Source organism: Lissotriton vulgaris, unplaced genomic scaffold (assembly GCF_964263255.1).
Source record: "Lissotriton vulgaris unplaced genomic scaffold, aLisVul1.2 SCAFFOLD_2351, whole genome shotgun sequence".
Classification (NCBI taxonomy): Eukaryota; Metazoa; Chordata; class Amphibia; order Caudata; family Salamandridae; genus Lissotriton; species Lissotriton vulgaris.
Window position 1 is genome coordinate 93871 of NW_028244342.1, and position 25963 is coordinate 119833.

The window sequence follows — 25963 nt, forward strand, 5'->3', positions numbered from 1 at the left end:
CCATGGGTGGATTTGAAGAACCAGAGTATAATTTATTACAAAAAATCACTTGCCCCTTCTCGAGTGTCCTTGACTCTACCACAATGTCACTGTTTTTGGATTTCGGAGTAATGGAAAATCCTGTTATCTCAGTCTGAAAATAGTTTTCTAAAATCCTCCCATCTTGACTCACCCCACAGCTTCTTTTGTGTGCTATTTTAAAATATATGGCAAAGCTCTTAATTATACTCATACTTGGCCAATCTAATAATTCCTGAGGGATATTAAACATTACATGAATTATATTTGGCGCCATCTTCCAATGTGGTTCTCTACTGTGACTAACGTTTCAATTTTACTGGCCAAGAGACCTATTCCTCAGAACTTAACATGTCATAAAAGTGGAATAACGTTGCAAGTGGGTAGGTTCTCTCTGCAAAACCTTCATAATGCACTAATATTCCACAAGAATTCTAGAACCCCTTTGTTAAGACATCACATTGTTGTTCTAAGTAGAGGAATTAGAAGGTCTAAGATAAGCCGAATGCACGAGTGATCTGAAACAACAGATTACATCTAGGGGTCCCGGACTTGGAGCTTCACACTATGCATTAACAAAGACATTTTAAAAAATCGCAATAGTGTTGAAATGCTAAGTTAAATAGTCAGAAATTTTCAGCCTGTAGGATATTATACTCTACAAATATCATTCATTAAGTGTAGGATTGCACATACGGACCACAGAAACTTAATGGATCTAGGTGGCTCTTATGTATGCGTAGGCTGCCTGTTAAGCATCAAAAATGGAAACGGCTTTTGCAACAAAAAAAAAAATTTAAAAAAAAAATGGAAACGGCTCTCCAGAAATGTTAGATCCTGAAGGTGTTGTGAGTATCCCTTTCCAAAATTCTGTAATATACCTCATGGAGGTATACCGTGCACCATAAAGCATCTTTCTGGAGATCACATAACTTTGATCTACCTTCAAAGCATCCTCACATGAAAACATTTTTGACGTTTGCTTTTTTTTGCTATTAACTTAATTATGTCATTCTTTTTTATTCTAGAAAGTCAACAGCGAATTACCAATTGCACCCCTTTTACTTTTTGCCTTTTTCACACCAGCCTTATCTTCCTATGCAAAATCTCTATTTAATCAACCCAAACAGTTGAAATATTCTGCCAACAGATCATTCAAAACCTCAACATTATGAGGGACAATTTTAATTTGTTTCATTCTTGTAATTCATATGATAAACACAAGTACTCTGAGTCACTGAGATGACAAACAATAAGGAAGGAGACATACAGATATGCAAATGAAGGAGACATGTTGCAATACGGCAGAAAACTTGATTGAGGAAAATGTTTGGCGGACTTAGAGAAGTTGAATGGAGCATGAAAATACTTTGAACAATAACTTCTAAAATAAATTACGTAAACCAATACAACTACATAAGTAGTGCAATGTTGACAAATATTGTAGAACAGAAATCAAGAATCACAAAACTAGAAAATAAAATAAAAACCACTAAAACTACACCATGCCTAGCCTCGCCCTCTGCTCCCTGCTACCATACCGATCCAATACCATCATGGCCCAATGTTGGACGATTTCGGAACTTCTTAGTTTAATTAACAATCCTAAGTGATGATTCAATTTTCACTGTTGTAGACTGGCTCTATGATATTGCAAATGTGTGTGTATTTTTTTTAAGAATAATTTAGGAGGTTCCCTTGTTCTTGTTGTACCTATGTAGCAGGTTGGACACTTGTTAAATGCCCCGTTCTAATGCTGAAAGAAACTTTACACCCTATGTATTTGCAAATCTTTTTTTTTTTTTTTTTTTTTAATCATACAGGTATTTAGAACAGAGAAATGGGTAAATTGATGTACAAGGGCAATAAAACAGAAAAAACTACGGCCTGTTGTTGTTTCTTTAGAGCAAGGCTAATCCCGTAATTGCTTTGCTTGGTTTATTTGCCTGTAAAAATATATTGACAAAAAACTATGCACATTCATCTCAAATGTTACAAATAAAGATCAAAGAATACCTATGTTCTCCTCATTTGTTGAATTTACATATTTGAAGATTTTATTTCAGGGGAGTCAAACGCAGGGCTATATTTATGCCAGATTTTAGGGACATTCGCGTAAGACATATATACATATAATGCACCTAAACACAACTCATTTACATAGTGGTAATTTTGATAATCTGGCATGGACCCGGTCTAATTCTACATTCATTAGACACCCTTCTTTTAAGGGCTCTCCCTTAAAATCGGGCGCATTTTTGATGTTGGCTCTTAATTCCTAGCAACATACATTAATATAAGGAATGGTAAATACTTGCCTTTTCAAGAATCTAGCCCTCTGAAATTAATGCTTTCCTTGAATTCCATAGTCAAGGCACATATTTTAAAGTGCTAATGTCAACAGGTGCGAGAACTGAGATATATAAGCCTTTGTCAATTTGCACACTGAACTGTTCTGAACAATGAAGGACTGCTGGTAACGTCAGACATGAGTAACTTTCTCATTTAATGAGCTAAAAATGTCCTTCTCAAAATCAAGCACTATGGAGGGACGAAATCTATTGACTTAATTCTTCAGAGTTTATTAGAAACTAGCATCACCTTCATCAGAGCCACTTGTATCACCAAAACACAAAATTATCATATGATTTATTTCAGCAAATTGCCCCTCTGAGGCCCAGCGGGCCAGATTCAACAAGATTTGTGAGTCACAAGACTTGACTGTGAGACCTTCTGTAAGTTGGCACAAGTTTATTAATGATTAATAATTAACCACAGGTATCTTGAACACGATAACACTGCCAACAGACTATCCACAGCTCCTCAGTGGGCTCATTAAAACATCCCCCTCAGCTGCAAAATAAAAGCGACTAGATTTAATTTCATCAAGCTCTGAAAAATACATATTGTGACACCAAGCTTGCCAACATTTTAGTAGTGTTTCGGGGATGTTTTGAGCATACCTTGAATTTTATACACTGCATTAAAAGAGAGATGTAATAAGCACCTGCTAAAACAACAAATACTTTACCACTGCTATCATTTCCATTACTTGCAATATAAAGGCAAACACAAGCTTCACAGTGGCCCTTACACATGAAATTCCTGTTTTTAAGAAATAAAAAAGATAATAAACGAAGCTCAGGGAGACAACAGATAAAGCGCTCAAAGAGGTTTGCAGAGGTTACGGGTATAGGTCAAATTGTTAAAAGTCACAAATTTTAAAAAAATGATATAGGAAGGCATCTGTACTCCAACCTATCAAATGTATATATTTCTAAGACCTCAGGCTGCATCTGCCATGGGGTAGAGCGAACCAAACTTACTTAACTGATATATTGAGTGAATAATGGATAACAGAATTGATCTGATACCATGAAATCTTGCTGCTGCTCTTTACAGACCAGAATAAGTGACGTTATCAATATAACCAAAGAATATACAAACGAATACTACAATCAGATATATAACGTTTGCTCATGAATAATAACACTGAACATTTTGAAAGCCCAATCTGTGTTTGTCACTTGAGCATCGTCATCAATAACACATATTCTACACCAAAAGGCATATAATATGCTAGACCAATGATATAACAAGACAATACTTTCTGCAACACACATGACTTTTAGCAACATTGAGTTTCCTTCCTCATAAACGTCAGTGCTGCTTAAGGTTGCTGCTCCAAAAGTATTCTGGAAACACATTATTATAACAATTAAGGTAATGAGCTCATTAGCAAGCTTGTGGAAACACATAGCCAAGTAACACATGCAGTACACCAAGTATCATCAGGCAAACGAGGGAAATTACTCTGACAGCTTGATAGCTTGATGAACTGCCTGTATGTGATGATATTACTACTAATGAGCATGCAAGCTATCCTGATCTGACATCCAAGACCTTACTTTACCAGCCTCATCGCATGAAGTAATACTTTGTTGCAATCTCTACACATATTGAGTAATCCAGAGATGACCATTTAAACTGTGCCTGTGGTTACTTTCAAATGCGACGTTAAGATTACACATAACTCCAAATTGGCAGATTACTCGACACCATTCTAGGAAACGCCACACAGATCCCATGTTGACAAGTGGAAAATAAACAATTCTCTTTTACTCAAGACAATGAGGGAATAGTGACAACGAAACTTCAGAAATCAGCACAACTTGTGGGAACTCTAGGAATCACTCAAAAAGGACATATGGGAAGCAAAACCGTCTAGAAAGCACAAAAGGCGTGACTGTTTGTCAAGAGATTCTTGTTGCCCAAAACACACCAGGCAACTAAAAACCAAAACAAAAAATGTTTTTACAGAAAGAAATTGCAACTACTACTAGCACCGTAGCACTGGTTCCTGTCCAAGCAGGTATTATGTACAGGTGTGTTTTTGAACAGACATATCAGCAAGAGTCACAAGCAATATATACGTGCCATACTGTAATTATTCTCTGGAATGAATCAATATCTCTCTCTCTCTGCTATATATATATATATATATATATATATATATATATATATATATATATATATATATATATATATATATATATATATATATATATATATATATATATATATATGTATATATATATATAATGTGGACTATGCTAAACAACAGGTTATTTTGAAACTATCTCTAAAGCTTGCTTCTCTATAAAAATTAATTAATGGAGATGAAGAAATACTACTAAAAGAAGATTTGGTGAAAAAATGTATCCTCTAGCCTCTAATGACCCCAACATTTTGCTGAGTAGACAAGTTGCTAAAATTAGTCACTGGCCATAGCTTCTTACATGACTGCTGATCAGCATCCAGAGCAGGCATTGCCTGTGTTCAGATGACACCTTAAGGATGAGCAGAAGCGAGGTATAGTACGCTATACTGACAGAAACACCTGTGCTTCGCAAACAGTCAGTAGGCAACACGTATTCCCTGTTTAAAGGCACCCCGTTGTCAACACAATACTAACAAAAACCGAAAAAAGAAATTCTGGAAAGGCTTACCTGCAGAGGTGAAGGGGTACACCACCTTTCTCGCAGAGCCACCCAGAGAGATCCAACTGCCTGAACCTAGACAGAAGAGGAAAATCAAACGGGTTCAGTGCCAGCTCAGTCACCAAGCAGTTTCCAAATCACAGTCCCTCCTCTGGAAGAAACCTAAATTAAACGTTTGTGGCCGAATCCAGTGCTTCACAGTACTGGGTTCCAAAGTTTTTCTCACAAGTCCACCAGTGGCGTGGCCGAGTGTCTGGGTGGCCAAACATCAAGGCTGTTTGGTATCAATTCCACCTCATGAGTCTTTCACCAGCCGCCTGCTTCCAAGGCCCTTCATCGCTGCTTTGCATGTAATTTTCATCCTTTCTATCTCCCTATGTCACTGCTTTTACATCATTTTCTTCCTCCTCCACTCCCCCATTCCTGCCCCTCTCACCCTTTTCCTGGGTCAAAGACTGTTGATGTAAAATACGTCCGGGTCCCAAAAAAAGAGTGAAGATGGGCCCTACCTCCTACCAAAGGCTCAAATTGAGCACTGCTGTCACCTCAAACCTCCATAGGAGACTTTAATTTTTGGAAGATAAAATATGCAGCCAACTCATTTTTTAAATCATAAAGATAATCACCAGAGTTGGTTCTAAAAAGGCATGGTGGCCACGAACAATGATTTGTAGGTCTGCACAGCTCCAACCAAAAATGATGCTACCTATTAAACACCACTCTAAAAACGGACAGATGAAGAGTAAGATGCCACAATCATATTTCATTATTTGACTTTTTCAACTTGCATGCAATGTAATTTCGTTTTTATGTTTAAATACGTTTTTTGCAGTGCTGCCAAGGCATATTATAAGCGTTACAATGCTGAGGTGGCGTCGAAATTAGGCCTCACTCAGCGCTTATGCAGCTTTTAACAAAATCCTCCCCCTCCCTTATACCTCCCCCTCACCCCTCTCGGGTGCCTGCTTTTCCCCAATTATATCCTAGAAGGGCCGCCTGTGAATCGTAGGGTCTGAGAAGTGCTAAGGTGTAAGGTGCAGCAGCTTGAGGTATCTAGGGCATGTAAGCTCAGTGAACTCTTGCGAGAGAATTTTTATGACTTGGCGCCAAATCTCTCTGAATGGGAACCTTCCTGGGTCAAAAGTCGGTGCCTTCCTTTCCATTCCTAGCAGGTCCCATAAACGGTGTAAGCAGGCCAGTCAGGATGGGACCTTTTTGCTACTCCATAGGGCCAATATTGCTTGGTGCGCCGCTCGGAGGGCCAGCGTGATATGTCTACCCCGTTTGGAGCAGAGCGGGTAAGTGAATGGATTGGGGAGACCCAATATAGTGAAGGAGGGAAATCTGGGGAGCGGGTGTCAAAATGAGCATCTATTTCTGTTAGAATCTCTTCCTAGAAGGGTGTCAGTCTGGGGCATTCCCAAAGAATATGAACCAGCGTCCCTGGGGAATCTTTGCAATTAGAACATTTATCCACCCCATCAGGGTTTATTTATAAAGCAGGGCAAGGGTTCAGTACTACTAGGAGGCGATTTTCATTGCTGTTTATGTGCAAGAAGTGTTGGATGCAGTGTATTGCGCCATGAAGTATATATCCTGCCACTTCTTCTGTGTTAGGGAGTGTACAAGCTCCCGCTCCAACCGCTGCTGTGCAGCGGATTTTGTCACCGTCTCCGGGCCCATCAGGAATAGTCTGAGACTATTTGTTTATCTGAGTCCCTACAGAGGAGCCACCACTCAAAATTAGTCAGATGGCGTTTTGCAACTTTCCTCATTGCCAAGCCCATAAGCCTGTGCGTAATTTGTGTGTAATGGAATCTCTCCTCTTCAGGGAGTGCACGGTCTGCTTTCAGTGTGTCAAATGGGATGGGAACTTCTTTGTCATAGAGATGTCTCACGGATCAGCATCCAGGCGTCTGCCAGGTTTTGAATGCCTACAGTTTAGTCCTGGTGTGAAATCTGGGTTTTTTACTATTGGGGTTTGCGGTGAAGGGCACGATGTAAAGCACTTTTTGGTCCCTACTGCGTCCCAAGTGATTTCGTTTTTGACCAAGAAGCGGCAGGATGTTGTGGACTTGCAGCTTGGTGTAAAAGAATGTTGGCGTTTCAAAGAGACTGTAAGTAAGATGCTGTCGGTGTCAGCAAAAAAGAATATGAACAGAAGCCAGTGGTTCCCTAGGCCACAACCTTGAAACAATTACACTATCAAAAGAATGCAAGGCCTTTATGAACTACTTCACTTGGAAATTGTACTCATCAGATACAGCATTAATCGTATGGAAACAAAAATATCACCACCGCTTCTGGTCAGAATTCTCAACGGTAGCCAAAGATGAACTTTCAAAAACCACCAATAACTGCAAGCCCACTAACCAGTTCCTGGTCCCCCTACAGCCTGAGACCAGCCGAAATTAATTCTCCCTCTTAAATCATGCGTAGCTTCCTGCCATAAATGAGGCTTCTTCCCGGACTCACTCACAACTTGATACACACACCTGCCAACTAAATCCCCATTTCATATTGCCTTTTTCAAGAGAACAAGATGTCAAACCATCTCAAGAATCACAATAAAATGGATACCTTTTTAGCCTCTGACCAATAAATCTACCTTAAGGCATGTAACAGCAAAAACACTATCATAAAGATACTGCTGATACTTTATGGATATTGAGGTAAGGCTCCTGAGATGCCTTTATATCTCACCACGTGTTTGGTACTACTGATGAAGGGAGATTAGCTCAAATCCTCAGTTCTTGTGTAGGGCTTTCATGGTTCATGGTAAGGATATTAAAAAGTTTGCATCCTAAAAAGAAAAACATCCAACTGGTCAAAATTTGCAGGTTCTGTTTCGATTCTAACAAGATGTGCTGTTTCCCAAGACTCCACCCTTGATTCCTTGCTTTTAAATCTATACAATAAAAAGATGGGGCTCCATATGGAGAACACCAAAGGGAACACCACCATGATGGCAGTCAATCCAAGGGAACTTGGTGACATCAAACATGAATGACCTGTGCGACCTAAAGTCTGTCTTGTAAAAAATCCAATTAGGTATATCCTTAAACTGCATCAAGCTGAACTCAAGCAAGATAGATTACCCAAAGCTCTTCTAAACTTGAATCCTCGTGTCACTCAGACTTTTGCATGCAGGTAGTACAATTAGCAAACTATTAACTCAAGCTGATGGCAAAACTCATTCCTCCCAGGCCCCAAAAGACATCCTTGAAGCCAGGAAAGCCATGCCCATGTTCTGCGATGATTATGAAAAACACATAATTAAATCTACACCTACTTCAATGCACCATGTCTCATATAAAGAGGCTCTTAAATCGGCCACAAACTCAAGAGTGTCTAATAGAAATTTGATTCGTCTTGATCCTCAATATTTTGATTGGCTCCTTTCGGTAGACAAAATCAACTCTAAACTAGCCTGTATCATGAACAAGGTTAAACATAAACAAAGTCAAATATGTGTCCCTTGCCGTCAGTGTGTTCTTTGTATAAAACAAAAATCCTCTGGGAACAACTGCAGGAACAAAAACACTATAATCTCTGGATCTACAGCACTACATAAAATTATGACGTAAGTGCACAGATCGAGTACACAGATAACTCCTTTTGTTATAAAGTGCCTAATTCTCTGTTAGTTTATCTACTGTTTAGAGACAAAATTGAAACACTGTGATGTGAAGCTTGGTGAAGTGCTAGGATGGTGTGCAGCACACCGTAATGATGGGTTGCATAAAGTGCTCTGTTCACATGAAGAGCATGATGGACGAAAGGGAGGACTGTAAATACGGTGCAATTCAAGGCAGAGACATCTTAAGAATGTTGGGTGTCCTGGGCCAAGCCTATTTTGGGGGGCCCTGGGTCAAGCCTGTTTTGGGGGCCCCTGTTCTGAACAGCTTTGAATTTATACTCCAATATTTGCTGCTTCACGCCCTCTTTGGCCAGGTCACTGACCGTGCACAGACACACTCGTCCAAATTCTAAATGTGTTTACATCTAATATTCAGGGATAGTGATGTGTGTTTTTCTATATTTTTAATACAGCAGCAGCTCACTATTATTGCTGCAAATAATCTCTGTGACTCCCTCCCATTTCTCATATCTGAGATCCTGTTTTGTTCTAAAAGAAAGTTTTTTATTTATGTTGCATAAAACCCAAACATACTTTCTCTGTAAATTGTCTGTAATAGACTCTGGGACCTCACCAAATTAAAAATAAATTAAAGGAAAACCATATCTAAAACAATCTATTTAAGAACTATTATAGGTCATCACGGCAAAACTCTCTGCAGAACAGATCTGGCTTAATCAGGGGCCCCCTGAAATGCTGGGGACCTGGGCCAGAGCCCCCTTTGCCCAGGCCTTAAAACGTCTCTGATTCGAGGCAGAAAACACATTTCGGGCATGTGGGGTACTCTGCATTAGTGGTAAGATGATGAGGCGTTTTATTATATATATGTCTATATCTATACCTATCTATACCTATCTATCTATCTATCTATCTATCTATCTATCTATCTATATCTATCTATATCTATCTATATATATATATATCTGCTGTATACCTGCTTTAGCAGGAGACTAAGGTTTTTGCAGAACTCTCATGATGCCGCTACCTATTGTCTTTCGCCTGTGCATGGCTCAAATCCAATTAGCATTTTTGTGACACATTTTCTTTAATTGAAAACACAGATTTGATAACTTTGCATTATACTCCAGGTCAAATTAGCACACCAGCACCATCTGCAAATCTACTGAAATGAGTTATCATTCCAAGAAAAGGATTTCGCTTTGAGAGTCAGCAAATGTACCGACGCTTCCTGCCATTGCAGGCTCTCCATTTGTCCTCATCCCTCACCGTTATTATTCAGTCAATTTCCCTTGCACTGCCACTTAGAGCTCAAATCCACTTTCTGAATCCAATCTAGGAAAGGGGCAGAACACCATTATAATAACTGTGTGTTGTCTATATGCACAATAAAGAGTATAATTTCACTATGACAGAGCTATTAGTCGTATTCAAGGACAGTCAGGGACAGAGTAGATGTGGCACTTGCACCATTTTTGGTAGTCGCATAGTGTTTCTCTCATTCCCACATAACATCCAAAATACGAGAAAAGTTTTTGTCAGAAGAAATTGATTTAGATTCAGACACCAACTGTGCAAAAAAAAAAAAAACAACCAAGCAAACCAACACCACCCACTGCATTTTGTTTACCAACTTTTACCTTCACATAATGAGCCTTTTAATAAAAGTCTATCCAGGACCATCGGTCATCAAACAGCCATCATAGAAAAGAGTCCGTGCACAACTAACTACAAAAATGTAAATTTATCTCAGCTAAAAATGCATATATGAATAATTCTATTAAAGTCTATGCGGAGTCTACAATATCAAGCTAAACAGTTTCCTAAATTCTTTCAAAGTTTTAAAGTTTGCTAATGTACTATATTGTATGTGGTCCATGTCCAGGGAAAAACCCAGTAATAGAAGGAACTTCAGCAAATGCTACATTCTTAGAGGAAGCAATTAGATGGAAACAAAAATACAATGTTGGTGACCTGCATATTATCCTCTAGGTTTAGTTGTTCCAACTTACCCCTGCTGCTCTAACATCCTCGAGTACGCAGGAACAAAAACAACGACAGACCTCCTACTCCTCTCAGATGCCATCTTGAAAAGAAGGAGAAATAATGGCTGGGACGGTGTCAGAGGAGTTAGGTGTAACCACCAAGTGGCGTAACACAGGCCCCCGCAGTCCCGGCCCCCAAGCTCCAGGGGGCCCCTCAGCACAGCACTCTAGCTGCAGAACTCCTGATTGAGCCTGAAGGGCCCCTCCACGTGCCTCGCATGGAGGCCCCCTCGTGTTTCGTTACACCAGTGGTAGCCCTAGATTATCACAAGGGCTTGTACCAGCCTGCACGTGGCTAGTTGTAGAAAGAGAGCTCTCCAGGATACAAACCAGGGATCCCACTAGCCCCCCGTGGTTCAGGACAGCGGTTCTAAGCTAAAGTTGAGCTGCTGCATGGTGGTTTCCATAAAATATTAATAACAAATTTGGGATAAGGAATTAAACCTCTACCCATTAGAAGTGGGTCAAAGGGCAGAGAGTATTTGTTTGTAAATATCATCAATGCCATAAACTTGTCATGGGGAAATTGTACACCATATTCCAAGAAACACCATTATTGTATTCTCCAAGTGCCACAGTACACCAGTCCACATCTGGATGCCCTTGAAAAGGGCAAGCGGTAGAAGATGGAGGTGAGAGCTTGGGGGAGGGTTTGGGAGGGCAGAGACAGAACCCTTTTGATTAATGCGGACCCTCTAGCAAGGGTCCTTCTTTCTGCACCACTTCTAATGGCATTTCAGAAGGCGGGTCTGTTCCTGGCGCATGCAGCCTAGGCTGCCACTGCCTCCTAACAATCCACTGAACGCCACCATTTTAGGAGTGTACCTTAAGAGTCTATCTGTTGTCCTGCTGGACATGTAACCCATTGTATTTACTTTTCGCATATTCTTCTAAATTCGTCAAAACCTGCGAATGCTGCAACTTTGTCTGCACCTGAAGACTTAGAGCAGATGTGAAATGGCAAACCTGCCCTTTTCCCAGCAGAATAAAGACACCGCAAAAATAATAAAATACTTTTGTGCAATTTTTTTAACATTACTGTTCTGAGTGACCTTTTAGTTCACCCTTGAAAACCAGGCTACAGATGCACGCGCCTCTATACACCTTGTCACATATAAGAGAAACTGCCATATTATAGCTTTAAGGAGGCATAAAACAGGATAAACACTCAGTATAACCGCGACACCTTTTCTCCATACGCTGGCCGCAGCAGAGCCGCAGTCTGCAAACTACTCAGGATACATGTAAGAATTATGCAAACGAGAGCTGTCAGAAAGGACGCCTGACCTTGGAATATACTTTGGTTAAACCCTTTATTAAAACTCCACTGAGGCCGTATTACCGCGCTGAAGGAGACAAATCCCCGACTCTTCTGATGGGTCAGGAGGCCAAATTCCTCCTGTGATCTGAAGGAAGGTTCCTCCAGGAACACACAGCTCTTTCAAACCCTGGCTCAAATCGAGTATCGAGTAAATAAATAACTGGTAGCTGGTTTTTAGTGTGCGGCGGAAGGCCTAAAGCAGGTTAAGGTGAAGCATTACATATTTCGCTTTCATTTAGTAAATTCGTGGTGACCCAAAGAAACTGATAAAACGATTAATTTAAATTCAGGAAAAAACAAGGACTCCAAGTACTGAGCTGGAATTTCTTTACTTTAAACAGATTAAATCATTTGCCAACATTCAAGGTTTGAAGTGCAACTCTGAATGAAAATCTTTTTTTAAAGATATGGTGTCGGGGATTATATATTCCAAATATTTCTCACACTTCTTGCAGACATCTGTTTCAGGGGATGAAGCAGTGGTGTGGGGGAGGCAAGTGTGGTTAAAGTGAGCAGGGGGTGACAGGGTGGTGGAGAACCCGCCATGACACCGCCTTAAATTCTAATCAAGATGGGCAAACAAATGTTGTAATCGGAGGTAAAATCGGGACTGGGCTCTCAGTCTCTGATACATAGAGAGAGACTCTCAGAAGTATGGTAGAAGAATATCTGGATTCTGTCACTTAGATTTTATGATATAGGTTTATGTAATCAGAGCACAAGGCTGTGTGGGAATCAGGAAACATACTCCCTGTGAGAGTGTGACTGAAGACTCCTTACCAGACTGTGGTGACACAGATGCTCGGTGGCAGATGATTGTAATGCAGGGACGCAAACTTTATTACCTAAACCTATTGGAGTAACTCTACTGATCACCCTGGGGTAATATCGCCTCATTCCTCCATAATCGGATCCTTCAGTTGAGCTGGTGTCTCAGCTATGCACGCTGTGTGCTGCACGAATAATGTTTTCTACGTCAATCACGTTAGCATCTTGAATCGGGGTTAGTCAATCACGTTAGCATCTTGAATCGGGGTTAGTCAATCACGTTAGCATCTTGAATCAGGGTTACTATCATTCAACCTCCCTGTCATTAAAGCAATCCGCGGGCCTGCATCTCGGACATATCATACAAGTTTTGACCATGTCTGCAATCAACATTCAGTCCAGAGATCTGTTCTGCAATAGCATCGGACTGACTTGAACCTGGCTTGGTTGCTTGGGCACCTCATGCCACGATACTCCTAGCTCAATCCACTTAAGATGTTGAACCCATCACTTTCAAATACACACCCCCTTGACCGTTTACCACTTTTCCTTCCTTGGCACAGTCTTTAAAAGTGCTGCATGCACTTGTTGGTTGAATACACAATTTCAAGAAAGCTCATATTCGAATTGTGCCCAAGTTTGCTGTTAGTACCGCAGTTGTGGCACTAGGCACTCGGAACCAACCCTGCATTTAGTTTGACTTAATCCAGAAGCTTTGCAGAAACTACTAACAATATGGCGACATATCACAATCCGGGCATCTCATCTTGTTCCCCTTGAAGTTTTGAAGAATACCAAAACAGTACAGAAGCTTTGCTGCTGTGCCCTGCCTGGACAAGGAGTAGTCACAATGCCCTCAGAGAAGAGGGGCTGGCCTGTGCACAAACCCCAGATGACTGAGATTTATGCAAATGTCTCTGATCTAAGGTGAAAGCCTGTCCACAAAGTCACAATGAAATGCTGTTTAGCTGCTACTAGCAAACCAGAGATGGTTGACATTTGCATCACACAATGCAACGATGGATACTGTTTTCTAGGGAGCTGGCATGGACCACTCTCCCTACTCGCCACAGCCTTAAAATCTAGTAGCTAGCCAATGGCCAGTGAGCCAGTGTTAGAGTGTGGGGCCAGAACATAGCAGAGCCCTTTGACTTTGGGGTAGTCTTTATCATCCACTTTTTGATAATGATCCCCAACTAGTCGGGTGGGTTATTCATACACTCAGTGTTCACACCACGGATAAATCATGACCACGACGAGCTTCTTCCAACCGATAAGACCATGAAATTTAGGGACATGCTTGGGAGTTGACCGCAAGGTTCTATCTCATTTCCTAGGAATAGACTTTGTGGAAGAACAGTAGTAACACCCATTACAGCATAATGAATGAATGAAAATGAGTTTATAGAGCACATGGCTGCCCTAGAGCGTCCCAGCGCTAAAATGAAACACAAAACCACAGCCGTGTGCACCAGGAAAATTAGGTGTCAAGAGGGAAGAGGTGGGTTTTCAAGGCCTTGCTGAATTTCCCAAGGCTGGGCTCCTTGCGGAGCTCAACAGGAAGGGCATTCCACAACTGCCCAGCGTTTATGGAGATTCGACGGCCGCCGGACCTTGCTTTCTTCGCTCTGGGAATTGCCACCAAATTACCGTGATCAGAGCGAAGGGAGCGTGGCGGCTTGTAGGGGCGGATCAGGTCCTTCAAGATGGGTGGGCCTGTGCCCTGAAGTGATCTGAACACTATGCACAGGGATTTGAACTTCACTCTTGCCCGAATCGGCAACCAGTGAAAGGCCTTAAGGGCGGGTTTGGCCGAAGCTCTTTTTGGAGTTCCGGTGAGTAGCCTAGCGGCCGCATTCTGCGCTCTTTGAAGCGTGTTGAGGGTCGATTCTGGTGCAGCAAGAAATAAGGCGTTACTATAATCGAGCCTGGAAAGGATCAGGCCCTGCACCAGGAGCTTCCTTGAGTTGGGTGGAAGGAGCGGAAGAATTTTCCGCACTGACCGGAGCAAGCCATAACAAGTTCCTGCAACTCTCTTGGCCTGTGTTCCCATTGACAAATTCGGTTCCAGCCAGACCCCCAAACTTTTTATAGCATCCTTTGGGTCAGGGGGGTACCCAGGCAGGGGGGTCACATAGGTTTTGGGAGCGAGGTGTACATGTTGCCAAGGAGCATCAGCTCAGTCTTGGTGCTATTAAGTTTGAGACGCGAGTCTGACATCCAAGACATGATGCCAGAGATGCCATAAGAGCCACAAAACTCCGGGTACAGCAGATATTCAATTAGCAAGTACCCCATGTCCAGTTTCTTGTGACAGGCAGGAACTATCCCCAGTGTGGCTGCGATACAGAGTTTGCTTTTGGCTGGCTTTGGTATTGGTGCTGGAGTATCTGTGCAACAGCACTGAGCTACCTTCCATGCATAGTGCTTCAGAGAACTTTGGGCAAAGGGCATGTGGATCTGACCCCACAGCTAAGTCTGGTGACTCAGTGCACTATAGCAAACCCCTCCGGCATCGGTTTGACACAATGGTTACAGGCTTTTCCACCAGTGAGTCCAACTCATCCTTTCATCCTTCTGTAATCATCATAATGAACATTACTGAGTCGGATAACAATAAACATCTGTTATTTGTCAATATCAAGAAATACTTGGAGTGAATATGTTTTTTACAAATACACATTAGTTATGTTACAGCCCTTGAAGCCAATGCAGCATTCTCTCAGACACACAAACTTCATAGTTACATAGTTATGGGGACTAAAGTAAGTTGACAATCTGATGAGATGAAAGGTAATGCGAAGACCCCAAAGTCTTACCCGACTCCCAGTCTGTAGACTAAAGTTACACACAGACCCCGTGTAAAGAGAACTTCTGCACATTACTGTTTAATTGCTGCAATATTATTTGGAACAATTTCTCAACTTCAAAAGAGCCAGGTTGGGGCCGTCCGAGAGAGCCAGCCTCTGGCAGCCCTAGATAGCTAGACTCCTACTAAAAGAGAGAGCAGGATAGCTAATGCTTGACAGACTCCCTCTTACTGGTTAGGTTGCTGTAAGTACTACAGCTCTGTACAAGCTAAACAAGAGCACTGCACATCTAAATGTTGTTGCTTAAGAGTAATAGCACACAGCTTCTCAACTGTATCCGAGTAATGCTGACGGAGAATGCTGGACTACAACAGTTCAAAATGCCCGATTGTCACTGGGAGAAATTCATCATTTTCAAAATCATTTTAACACTTTGGCTTTCCTTTTCTTGGTTATTTTAAATGTTTCATGGGTTAGACCTGTACCTAATAGTTGGGCTGTGCCTGTAGACCTACAAGGCTTAATTCATACAACAGCGTTGCCAGTTCCTGTATGGCTCCTGTGATACATACTTTTAATGCCATGCTGCACCAACTTCTTAAAGTTTCTGCTGTAGGAGCTCACTCTGAAGGACATGGGGTGCCCCGGCAACCAAAGGAGCGGGTGAGCATGGTTGCGAATTCCTGGCAGTTAGCAGGCCATGTCAATGATTTTATTCCATCTCAGGATATCACAGCTCGTTAGTCCTCTAACGACCTGGTGTATTGCCTTATGCCAAAGAGATTGTTGCTTCATCTTCACCCAGCATGAGCTGAGACTGTAGCCCTTCTAAAGGCTCCAAGAAGACAAATTGGGACTCAGTGAGTAAGAGCACTACAAGGGAATTCCACAAACCCTCTGGATCATTTGTCGCAATATCGTGAAGACCATTACAACTGTCTGAACCAGATCGTTAGCCGAGTCCTGAACATTTGACCTCGAGTCTGAATGGTTAGGCTCTGCCCACAGATCTTTGTGAATCCCCATACTTTGTGATGCTGTGGGACCCCAAAGCGTAAATGTTTTGTTAGGAAGATACTGTCACTGGATGATCGATCTGTTCTCCCCTGATCAGCCGCATGGACATATAAATCCTGGTGGACTAGGAAACAAGCTCTCTTCACCAATCTTGGTAGTGTGGGACTTTCACTGGAAAGCCCTCAATTGTCCCTTCACAACTGGAACCATAGGCCTCCTCCCCACCTCTTCATCTGTAAGGTTCTTGGTTTTCTCACTTTCTCAGTGGACACAGCTTTTCGGTGGGACACTGAAAGTTGCCTTTTTAAAATAAATCTCAAGCTCACAATCTCCATGTGTTAGTGGTTCCCTGCTGTGTGAGACTGTTCACAGAAGTTCTGCTCAATGCAAAACAAATAAGAAAGCAAACTGCAATCTCTTGTTTCAGGAGGACTGGAATCAGTGGGAATTTTCTGCCTAGAGATCAAATTACATCTTCTGGTTTATTTCGTATTAAAATGGTATTCTACGGCAAGTATTCCAATAAATTCACAGGATTCCTGCAAATCAATTATAGTCATGCTGAATCCAAAGCAGCAGTCAGGAAGAATCCAGTCACAATGTTAGTTACATTGACTATGGACTGTCACATTCTGTTTTAATTCCATAGCGTGCGGTTTCTAAAACCAGTGAGACTCTCTTATATTCCTTGTCTGCTCTCGCAAATATATGCAGTCAGGATCCCTCTAATCAGTGCAGTTTGCTCTCTGTGACATCCACAGCCAGACTTGCTTTAATTCTCACAGTTATTTCTCTCTCTCTCAAATAGTTGCTTTCAGGCTTTCTCCTCTACTCTATTAAACGTACAGTCTCATATACTGGGATTCTGCCCCCTCCAATATCTGCAATCATGCTTCCTTTTCCCTGGAGTGTGCTCTTATAGCCACAGACAGGTACCCACTTAATTCTGCAATTTGCTGTCTTACAACACAGAAGATTTTACTGCAACCTTATTCTTAACTCTATAGAGTACAACCCTTAGGACTCTACCATCTAACATTCCCGTTTACATTCAGTTCACTTTCAATTTGCGACCACAGATAAACGGAGGTCTCAGTCAGAAACCAGTGACTCACGAGTCATAACTGTTCTCTTCAAAAAACGGTTCCACATGCATGATTTCCTTTCCCTTAGTGCACTGAGGAAGTGTTGACCATTATACATTTAGAATAAAAATGCGATTATTCAGACATCCTGAACTCAAGTATCTTAGGTAGAAACCAACAGGTATCCTTTACTTTACAATTCAATTTAATTCAAAAGTACTTATATGGCGCGTGGCTACCTTCCTGGGCCTCTTTACAAATTAAGGGACAAAATCCGTATGGTTTAGTGCGGGTGTGGAAGGTGCTTAAAAAGGGTTCAGAGTACCGAAAAGAGGGTTTTTATTTTCGGTACTCCAAACCCTTTTTAAGCACCTTTCTACATCTACACATATCTGGCCCCACACCCACACTTCACCATACCGACATTGGATAAAAGATCTCCGATAAAGTGCCCCTACTACAGGGAGCCCCGTTGGGTATTGCACCGCCGACCCAACGAGGAGCAGCCCAGATGATGAAGCATGGCACCTGAAAGGGTGTGTGAGGGTATTACTATCAAATATATGGATACCCAACTTTAAACCCCTGTTGGGGTATAGTTTGTTCTGGTCTCCCGGACTCTAGAAAACCCTGACATTTTGGAACTGCAAAATCTCATTTTTTGTATACCTTCCCGGGTCCTCCAACCACTATAAAGCACCAGAGCACTATTTGATCTTAATCAACAAACAGCCAGGTTTTTATTAGTTTCCTAAACACAACTTCTTCCTCAGTCATCCTCAACCTAATAAAAATCATTCCATAGTTTTGTCATAACCAAGGAGAAAGATCGACCTCCACTCCAAACTTTCCTAATTATAGGTAATTGGGCTAACTTTAGGGAGAATGACCTAAACGATCTTTTGGGCACTAAAGGGCGGATGAAAATCAGTGCTAGGCAGCCAGGGGGCCAGATACCTACGGACATCTCGGTATCTTCAGTATCCGCCTCGCCGCTGTCTTCTGGATTACAAGAAGTCTATTCAACACATGAACTAGGCATCCAAGGTAGAGGGAATTTCCATACCTAACCAGGAAAGAATCAAAGCCTGCATCACAATCTTGAGAGAGGGCGGTGGGACAAGGTCTAAAATATTTATAAGCATCCTCATGATACCAAAACATACGGAGGCCAGTTTACCGGCTTGAGGCTCAAAAGTGAGCTTTGCAGCCATCAGACACCCAGATTTTTTATTGTTGGTTTAAGTTGGAGCCGAATACCTAGGGATCCCGGCCACTGAACAGATGTCCAGCGGTTTATATGGTTACCGACCACCAGCACCTCAGTTTTATTACCATTAGGTTTCAAACGGAAACGATCCGTCCAGTCGGCAAGCTCTTTTGAACACGGATCTAACTGATCTATGTTACAATAGTTATCCTGGGTAAGGGAGATGATAATCTGCAGATTGTCTGAATATGAGACGATGGAAAGACCTAAGGATATAACAATCTCTGCTAAAGGACTGACATATAAATTAAAAGGATTTGGACTAAGTGAGGGACCCAGAAGTATGCCACACTTGAGCGGGCAGGTATCAGAATACAATGGCTTTTCCTGCACCTTAAAGCTTCTTTCATCAAGAAATGAGGCGAGACAGTGAAATGCTGATCCCGATATTCCTACTGCTGTTAGTCTGTGCCATAGCTGGTCATGGGAGACCAACCAAGCAAAGCACTTTGATCCAAAAGGATTAATGCAGCAGTGCCAGAGCAGAAATAAAGGGACCCCTCTATGATAATTTATAGGTCAGGGAAAAGAGAGGAAAACAGTGCCGAGTCTGATATTTCCTTTGCTTTTGAGATCCGATTGTATGATAGAAGAGATTCATTTTCAACTTTTCTGTCAAACATCTGACTTCACCATTGACAGATATTGGATGTTTTTTGGGTGTATGAGTATGATTGATTTTGTATGATTGTAATGGGTATATGTATGTTGTAGTGTATCAGGAGGACCCTAATATTTATGTGTTATTTATTTGTATATGTGGATATCTTTTTTCATAATAACCATGGCTTTAAATGATGTATTTGGATCTACTATTGATGAAATCACCCTTTTGACTTTGAAAAAATTATATGAGTATAAATATAATAAGAGGAAATTAAATGTTTTGGTAAAAATTAAAAAAATGTAAAGTTAACTATTTTTGTCACTGGTTTACTTTTAAATAAGAGTTGTTGGTCAATGAGGGAAATTTTGATATGTATTAATGCAGCAGTGCCTCCATGATCTAGATGCCCTTTTAGTTCCTCAATCACAGTTAATAGGGCCCTTTCAGTACTATACCCTGATCGAAAGCCCATTTGCGTATGATTGAGCCATCCATTATGTTCCAGAAAAATAGAGAGATGCTGATTTACAGGTTCTTTTAGGACCTTTCACATTATGGGAAGCAGGGATATTGGTCTGTAATTTTCGACTTGCCAAGGGGTCAAGTATCATCTTTTTTTTTTTAAGGATAATTTTAACTACAGTGCGTTTCTAAGAAAGTGGTACTAAACCCAATGTTAATGACAGATTGAGTGTCCTTAGCAAGGTTGGGAGGATTATTTTCTCTTCCAGCTTCATGATATAGCTAGTCATGATGCAGCGGGGCCGATATCCATGACTTTGATGTGGAGTTTCAACTTTTTTTCTGCTTCTGTGTGCATATTTTATGGCCTATATGAGGAAGACTACCCCACGTCCTCTGCTCGCCATTTTCACTTGCTTTCTTACTCGGTCAGCTGAGCGGGGACAGCTCAATAACTTGTTGCAGCTTACTTCCCATCAAGACATAAGCTAATGTACTTCCTGTCATCCCCAAAGCGGTCTACTGACGCTTCCACTAACTTGTAGGCCACATTCCACCTAGGACCACCATCAAACCTCTGTTTTGCCTCTTAATCCATTTTCCCCGCTCCACTGTGTGGTACAATGTGGCACATATACTCCAGACTATGAACGCTAAAACCGATTTAAAGATGAGGGTATGTGAAGATTATGCGGTTTATTCATCGGGAATGTGCTGTGCACTAAATGTGGCTTCAATGCGTTTAAAAAAAACTCTATCAAATGTTTAATTAAAAAGAAGGTACATTGGAGCCAGCTGCGTCGATACAGTCACAGCGGTCATACCCACACTAAGATGCAGGCACCATTTTGTTCCACACAGTACTCACAAGAATAAAGTTCTCTCTCTCATCTCCCATGTCTCATAAGGCTTCCAACAAATAAGTAACCTCACTTACATTAGCTTCCCAACATCAAGTAAATATGAGGCTACATCCAGAGCAATAGGAATGGCGCTATGGGCTGTAATGTATGCAATGGGCCATTATCTCCCACTTTGGGTAGTAAAACACAGCAATAACTGTGATGCAGGTGGCCTGCAGACCCCTTGGCCAGAGTACCACCCATTACACTAATGATTGCCAGACCCTAATCATAACAAGAGAGAACTTCCTACTGAATCGAAATTTGCCTAGCTTACGTAACGGTAAGTTTCAATTCTATTAAGGACACGGAGGCGAGGATTATGCTATATCGTCCTTCGCTTTATTAACATAAAGACTCCACAGCAGCTTAGGAAAAGATATAATAAGAACAAAAATGCTTTAAATATAAAGCATTGACGTAATGTTCAACAAAAAATAAACAACAACTCCCAAGAGTCTCTTTGCGTAACAATAGTCCATAGTCCTTTTACGCTGTCCGTCATCACTATATAACCGGACTTCTCATCATCTTCCTCCTCTTTCTTCGCGCAGATCACGCTTGAGCCTCATTGGTCCTGCTTAGCACCGTCGTTGCCTGTCAAAAAAGGAACAGCGTCAGCGAGGTGGCCCAGGAATGCGACAACAAGGCGAGGAGCATTCAGTGAACAACACAGTACTGACAATGTAAAGGAAAACGCTTTACTTACTGCCATACGGGTGGGTAGAGACACCACTGTGGCCTGGGTGGGATAATCCTCGCCTCCGTGTCCTTAATAGAATTGAAACTTACCGTTACGTAAGCTAGGCAAATTTCGATTCTATGTCAGGACCGGAGGCTTCAGATTATGCTAGTTTAAAGCTTACTTACCACCAACTGAGCCAAATCCACCACCGGCTTAAAATAAAACCTCTTGAAGGTGGAATCCGAGGACCAATCCGCCGCGCGCATTAGGTCCTCCAGACGAGCACCCACCGAGAATGCCTTAGAGGCCATGGCCCCCCTGGCGGAGTGTGCTCCAAAGAGAGAAGTATTGATGCCTGCTTCTTGCATGACCCATCGCACCCACCGAGCAATAGTAGGGGAGGAGACAGCTTTGTGTGGCTTCCGCAGGGCAATCAACAGCTGACGTTCGCCCGGAGGGCGCAGATCCAAGGTCAGGTCCTCATATGCTTTGAGGCATTGCACGACACACAACTTAGGAGTGTCAGTAAAGGCTGGATAAGAAATGGAACGCGACGACGTCTTAGTACGCCGGCCCACGGTAAAAGTAACCCCATCCGGGGAAAAAATGCGTGCAGAGACATCCAGCGCACGCACGTCCGAGACGCGCCTACAAGAAACCAGACATAGCAACATGGCTAACTTCGCCGACAGCTCCTTAAGAGACAGATAAGAATTGGCTGGCCACGACAGGAACAAATTCAGAACCAAATTGACGTCCCAAAGGACGGAGTACCTGGGTTCCGGCGGCAGTGCGAGGCGAACAGCCCGCAGAAGCCGGCACACAAAAGGATGTTCCCCTACCGGGTGGCCATCGATGTTATCATGGCCCGCAGAAATCGCCGACCGGATAGCATTGATCGTCCTATACGCTAGACCCTTGTCGGCCAAATGCACCAGGAAATTCAGTACGGGAACAAGGCCTGCGACCACGGGATCCAGATCCCTTCGTAAACACCAACGCATCCACTTAAGCCAAGCGGATCTGTAACGCTTCGTCGTACTATCGGCCCATGCTTTGGAGAGCAAGTGCTCAGCCGACCCCGAAAGGCCCGGGAGCGCCCAGCGTCTCCTGAGAGCCTCCACGCCACGAGGCGGAGAGTGTTCTGCACGACGAGAGGGTGAGGTTCCTGATCCGGGTTCGTCAGGAGCAGAGGAAACAGGGGGAGTAGGATTGGAAAATCCCAAGAAAGTTCCAGAAGAACCGGAAACCATACTTGAGACCTCCACAGCGGTGTAACCAACACCAGTTCCGCACCCTGGCGGCGTATTTGAGCCGCCGTTCGCATGATCATGGAGAACGGGGGAAACGCGAACGGCTGTTCCCGACTCCAATCCTGCAAGAACGCGTCCGTGGCCTCCGCTAGAGGGTCCGGCCTCCAGCTGTAAAACCGCGGCAGCTGGTGGTCGAGACGGGACGCAAAGAGGTCCACCGAGAAGGGGCCCCAAAGGGAGTGTAACCACCGGAAGACTTCCGGATCCAGTTTCCACTGGCTGGCGTCCCTGAGATGTCGAGAGTGCCAATCCGCTACCTGATTGCACTGGCCTGGCAGATACTCCGCCGTCACCGCAATGTGACGAGACAGGCAATAATCCCAGAAGTCCTTCGCTAAATCCGCCAAGGCGCGGGAACGAGGACCTCCTAGGTGGTTCACATACCGAACCGCCGAAATATTGTCCATCCGTAACAGGACACAAGCCTTGACCGAGTCTTTGGTCCAACAGCGAACTGCGAAGGAGCCCGCAAGGAGCTCCAAACAATTGATATGCAATTGTTGTTCTTCTGACGACCAGGCGCCGCCGGTGGAAAAATCCCCGCACCGGGCGCCCCAGCCCGACCTGCTGGCGTCGGACTCTATGATCAGGTCCGGAGCCGAACCGAAGATCGCTCGCCCATTCCATGCCTCCATGTGAGACAGCCACCATGACATTTCCTCCTTCACCTCGTCCGTGAGGGGAACCCACTGGTCGTAACACATCCCACGGCGCAGATGCTGCGCCTTCAAGCGTTGCAGGGCCCTGTAGTGCAGCGGGCCCGGGAAAATCGCCTGGATGGAGGACGAGAGAAGGCCCACCACCTTGGCGATATGACGCAGTGACGTACGCTCCCTTGCGATCGTCTGCCGAAGCAGGTGTCGAATCTTCGCGACCTTCCGACCCGGCAGGCTCAAGACCGCCTGTACCGAGTCCACCACGAAACCCAAAAAGGTGATCTGCTGAGTGGGAACCAAAACCGACTTGGAGCCGTTGATGACGAACCCTAGTCTCTGAAGCAGGCCGACCGCTTGACGCAGCTGGCCCGCCAACACCTCCGGGCACTGCCCCATGAGGAGGATGTCGTCCAAGTATACAAGCATCCGGACCCCCTGACTTCTGAGAAACTCCACCACCGGGTGGAGGACCTTCGTGAAGCACCACGGGGCCGAAGAAAGACCGAACGGCAGGGCGGTGAATTCGAACACCTTGTCGTCCCACAGGAATTGCAGGAAACGACGATGAGGGGGGTGGATGGGAACGACCAAGTAGGCATCCTTGAGATCCAGTCGTACCATCCAATCCCGAGGGAGGAGCACGTCTCGAAGGAGGTGGACCCCCTCCATCTTGAAGTGACGGTAGACCAACCACCCATTGAACTCTTTGAGATTGATCACCGGCCTCTTGCCCCCATCCGTCTTGTCCACTAGGAAGACGTTGCTGAGGAACCCATGTGGGTGGCGCGTTGATAGACGGATGGCTCCCTTGCGCAGCAAGTCTGAGACCTCTTCGTCTATCAATCGCGCGTCGGATTCTGAAAAAACCATCGGGCGCGGGGGCCTCGCCTGAGTTGGCTGGTCGTAAAACTCGATATGGAAACCTCTTACAGTTTGCAAAACCCAAGCGTCGGCAGTGAGCAATTCCCACTCCCCGTAAAAGCTTGCCAGCCGCCCCCCAATCGGAACTTGATCCAAGCAAAGTACACTTACCGGGGGCATTTCCTTGTCCGGAGTTCTTCTTGAACCCTCTGCCACCATAGCGCTGTCCCCTCGTGGGGTAGAAGTTGGTGAAGTTGGCTGAGGTCTGGTACTGACCTCTTCCGGAGGATTGTCCTCGGTTGTTGGTCTGCTGACCACGGCCGATCGCGCGGCCCCTGCCGCGACCGGCCCCTCCAGAAAAACGCTGGTGGAAGACCTTCTTGATGCTGGACTGAGCCTTGTCCAGCGACGTGAACGTATTCACGAACTTTCCCAGCTCGCGGATGAAAGGCTCACCGAAGAGGCCACCCTGAGCCACGGCACCTGCCTCCGACGAGGCCAGGTCCCCCAGCTTCGGATCCAGCTTGATAAGGAGCGAACGCCGCCTCTCCGTGGACAGGGCACAGTTGGCGTTGCCCAGAAATACGATCACCCTCTGGGCCCAGTTGGAGAGCACCTCCGGTGAAATGGCGGTGCCATTCGCTCGAGCCTCCTCCGCCATATCGAGGATCTTCGTGGCGGGCCCGACCGCATCCAACAACTTGTCCTGGCAAGCCCGCCAGGACCGGTCGATCCCCTTCCTGGGGTCCTTCATGAATTTCGCCAGGAAGGTGGCCATCTTGGGGTCCAATTCTGGTGTCATGGCCACTTTCCCTTCCAGAGTAGGCCGAGGACATTCCCCACGCAGGCAACCCCTCGCCTCCTTTTCTAGGGGCTTGCACAGCCTGCCCGCGACAAACTTCGCCACCGTCTCCCCCGGGGCCCAGGCCGCGGATCGGGGGTGAACGATCTCGTCCGGGTCCAGCATGCCCGACTCGTCTCGGGGCATCTCCTTCGCTGAAGGTGTCGGAAGCCAAGAACGGGTCGACTCCCCGTCGTCATCCGTGTCCGGAGAGTCGTAGATCGGGGAGGCGGGCGCCGTAGACACGTCGCCCGAAGTGCCAGGGTCCACCAAGGGTGCAGGGGGCACCGCCGTCGCCTTGGCCAGGAAGGCGTCACAAAGTCGCTCGAAAGCGCCCCTGTCCACGCCTTGGGCCTCTGATGAAGGTCCCTCCCCACGAGGTCTCTTCGGAGCGGGTGGCAACCCGCCGGACGTCCCCGGGAGTTCGGGGGACGGAGGCACCTGCGCCGCTGCCAGCTTCGCGCACTCCTCCACGATGCGGGCGGAAAGGCGGTCCTCCATGGGCCCTACCACCTCCGTCACGCAACGATAGATGGAGTTGTCCACCGCCTGATAGAACTCATCATCCTGCAGATAGGGGCAGGCTTCCTCATCGTATTCCCCTTCCATCTCGGAACCAAGGGCAAATGCGGGGCACCCAAGAGGGCGGCAACCGAGAAAGTTCTCGAATGTGGGCAGGCCAAGCGGCTGCGATCACGTTTTGG

At 44.4% G+C, this 25963-nt stretch overlaps 1 protein-coding gene across 1 annotated transcript in view; it reads right to left on the reverse strand.

Moving 5' to 3' along the window:
* The window catches only part of LOC147667590 (disco-interacting protein 2 homolog C-like), a gene marked incomplete at both ends in the record, with an annotated part of 319227 nt that overhangs the window by 82334 nt on the left and 210930 nt on the right, over positions 1 to 25963 (reverse strand). Inside the window, one exon of the mRNA XM_086948800.1 lies at positions 5028 to 5093. Within this exon, the coding sequence (XP_086804926.1) occupies positions 5028 to 5093 (66 nt within the window). The remainder of the gene's footprint in view (positions 1 to 5027; positions 5094 to 25963) is intronic.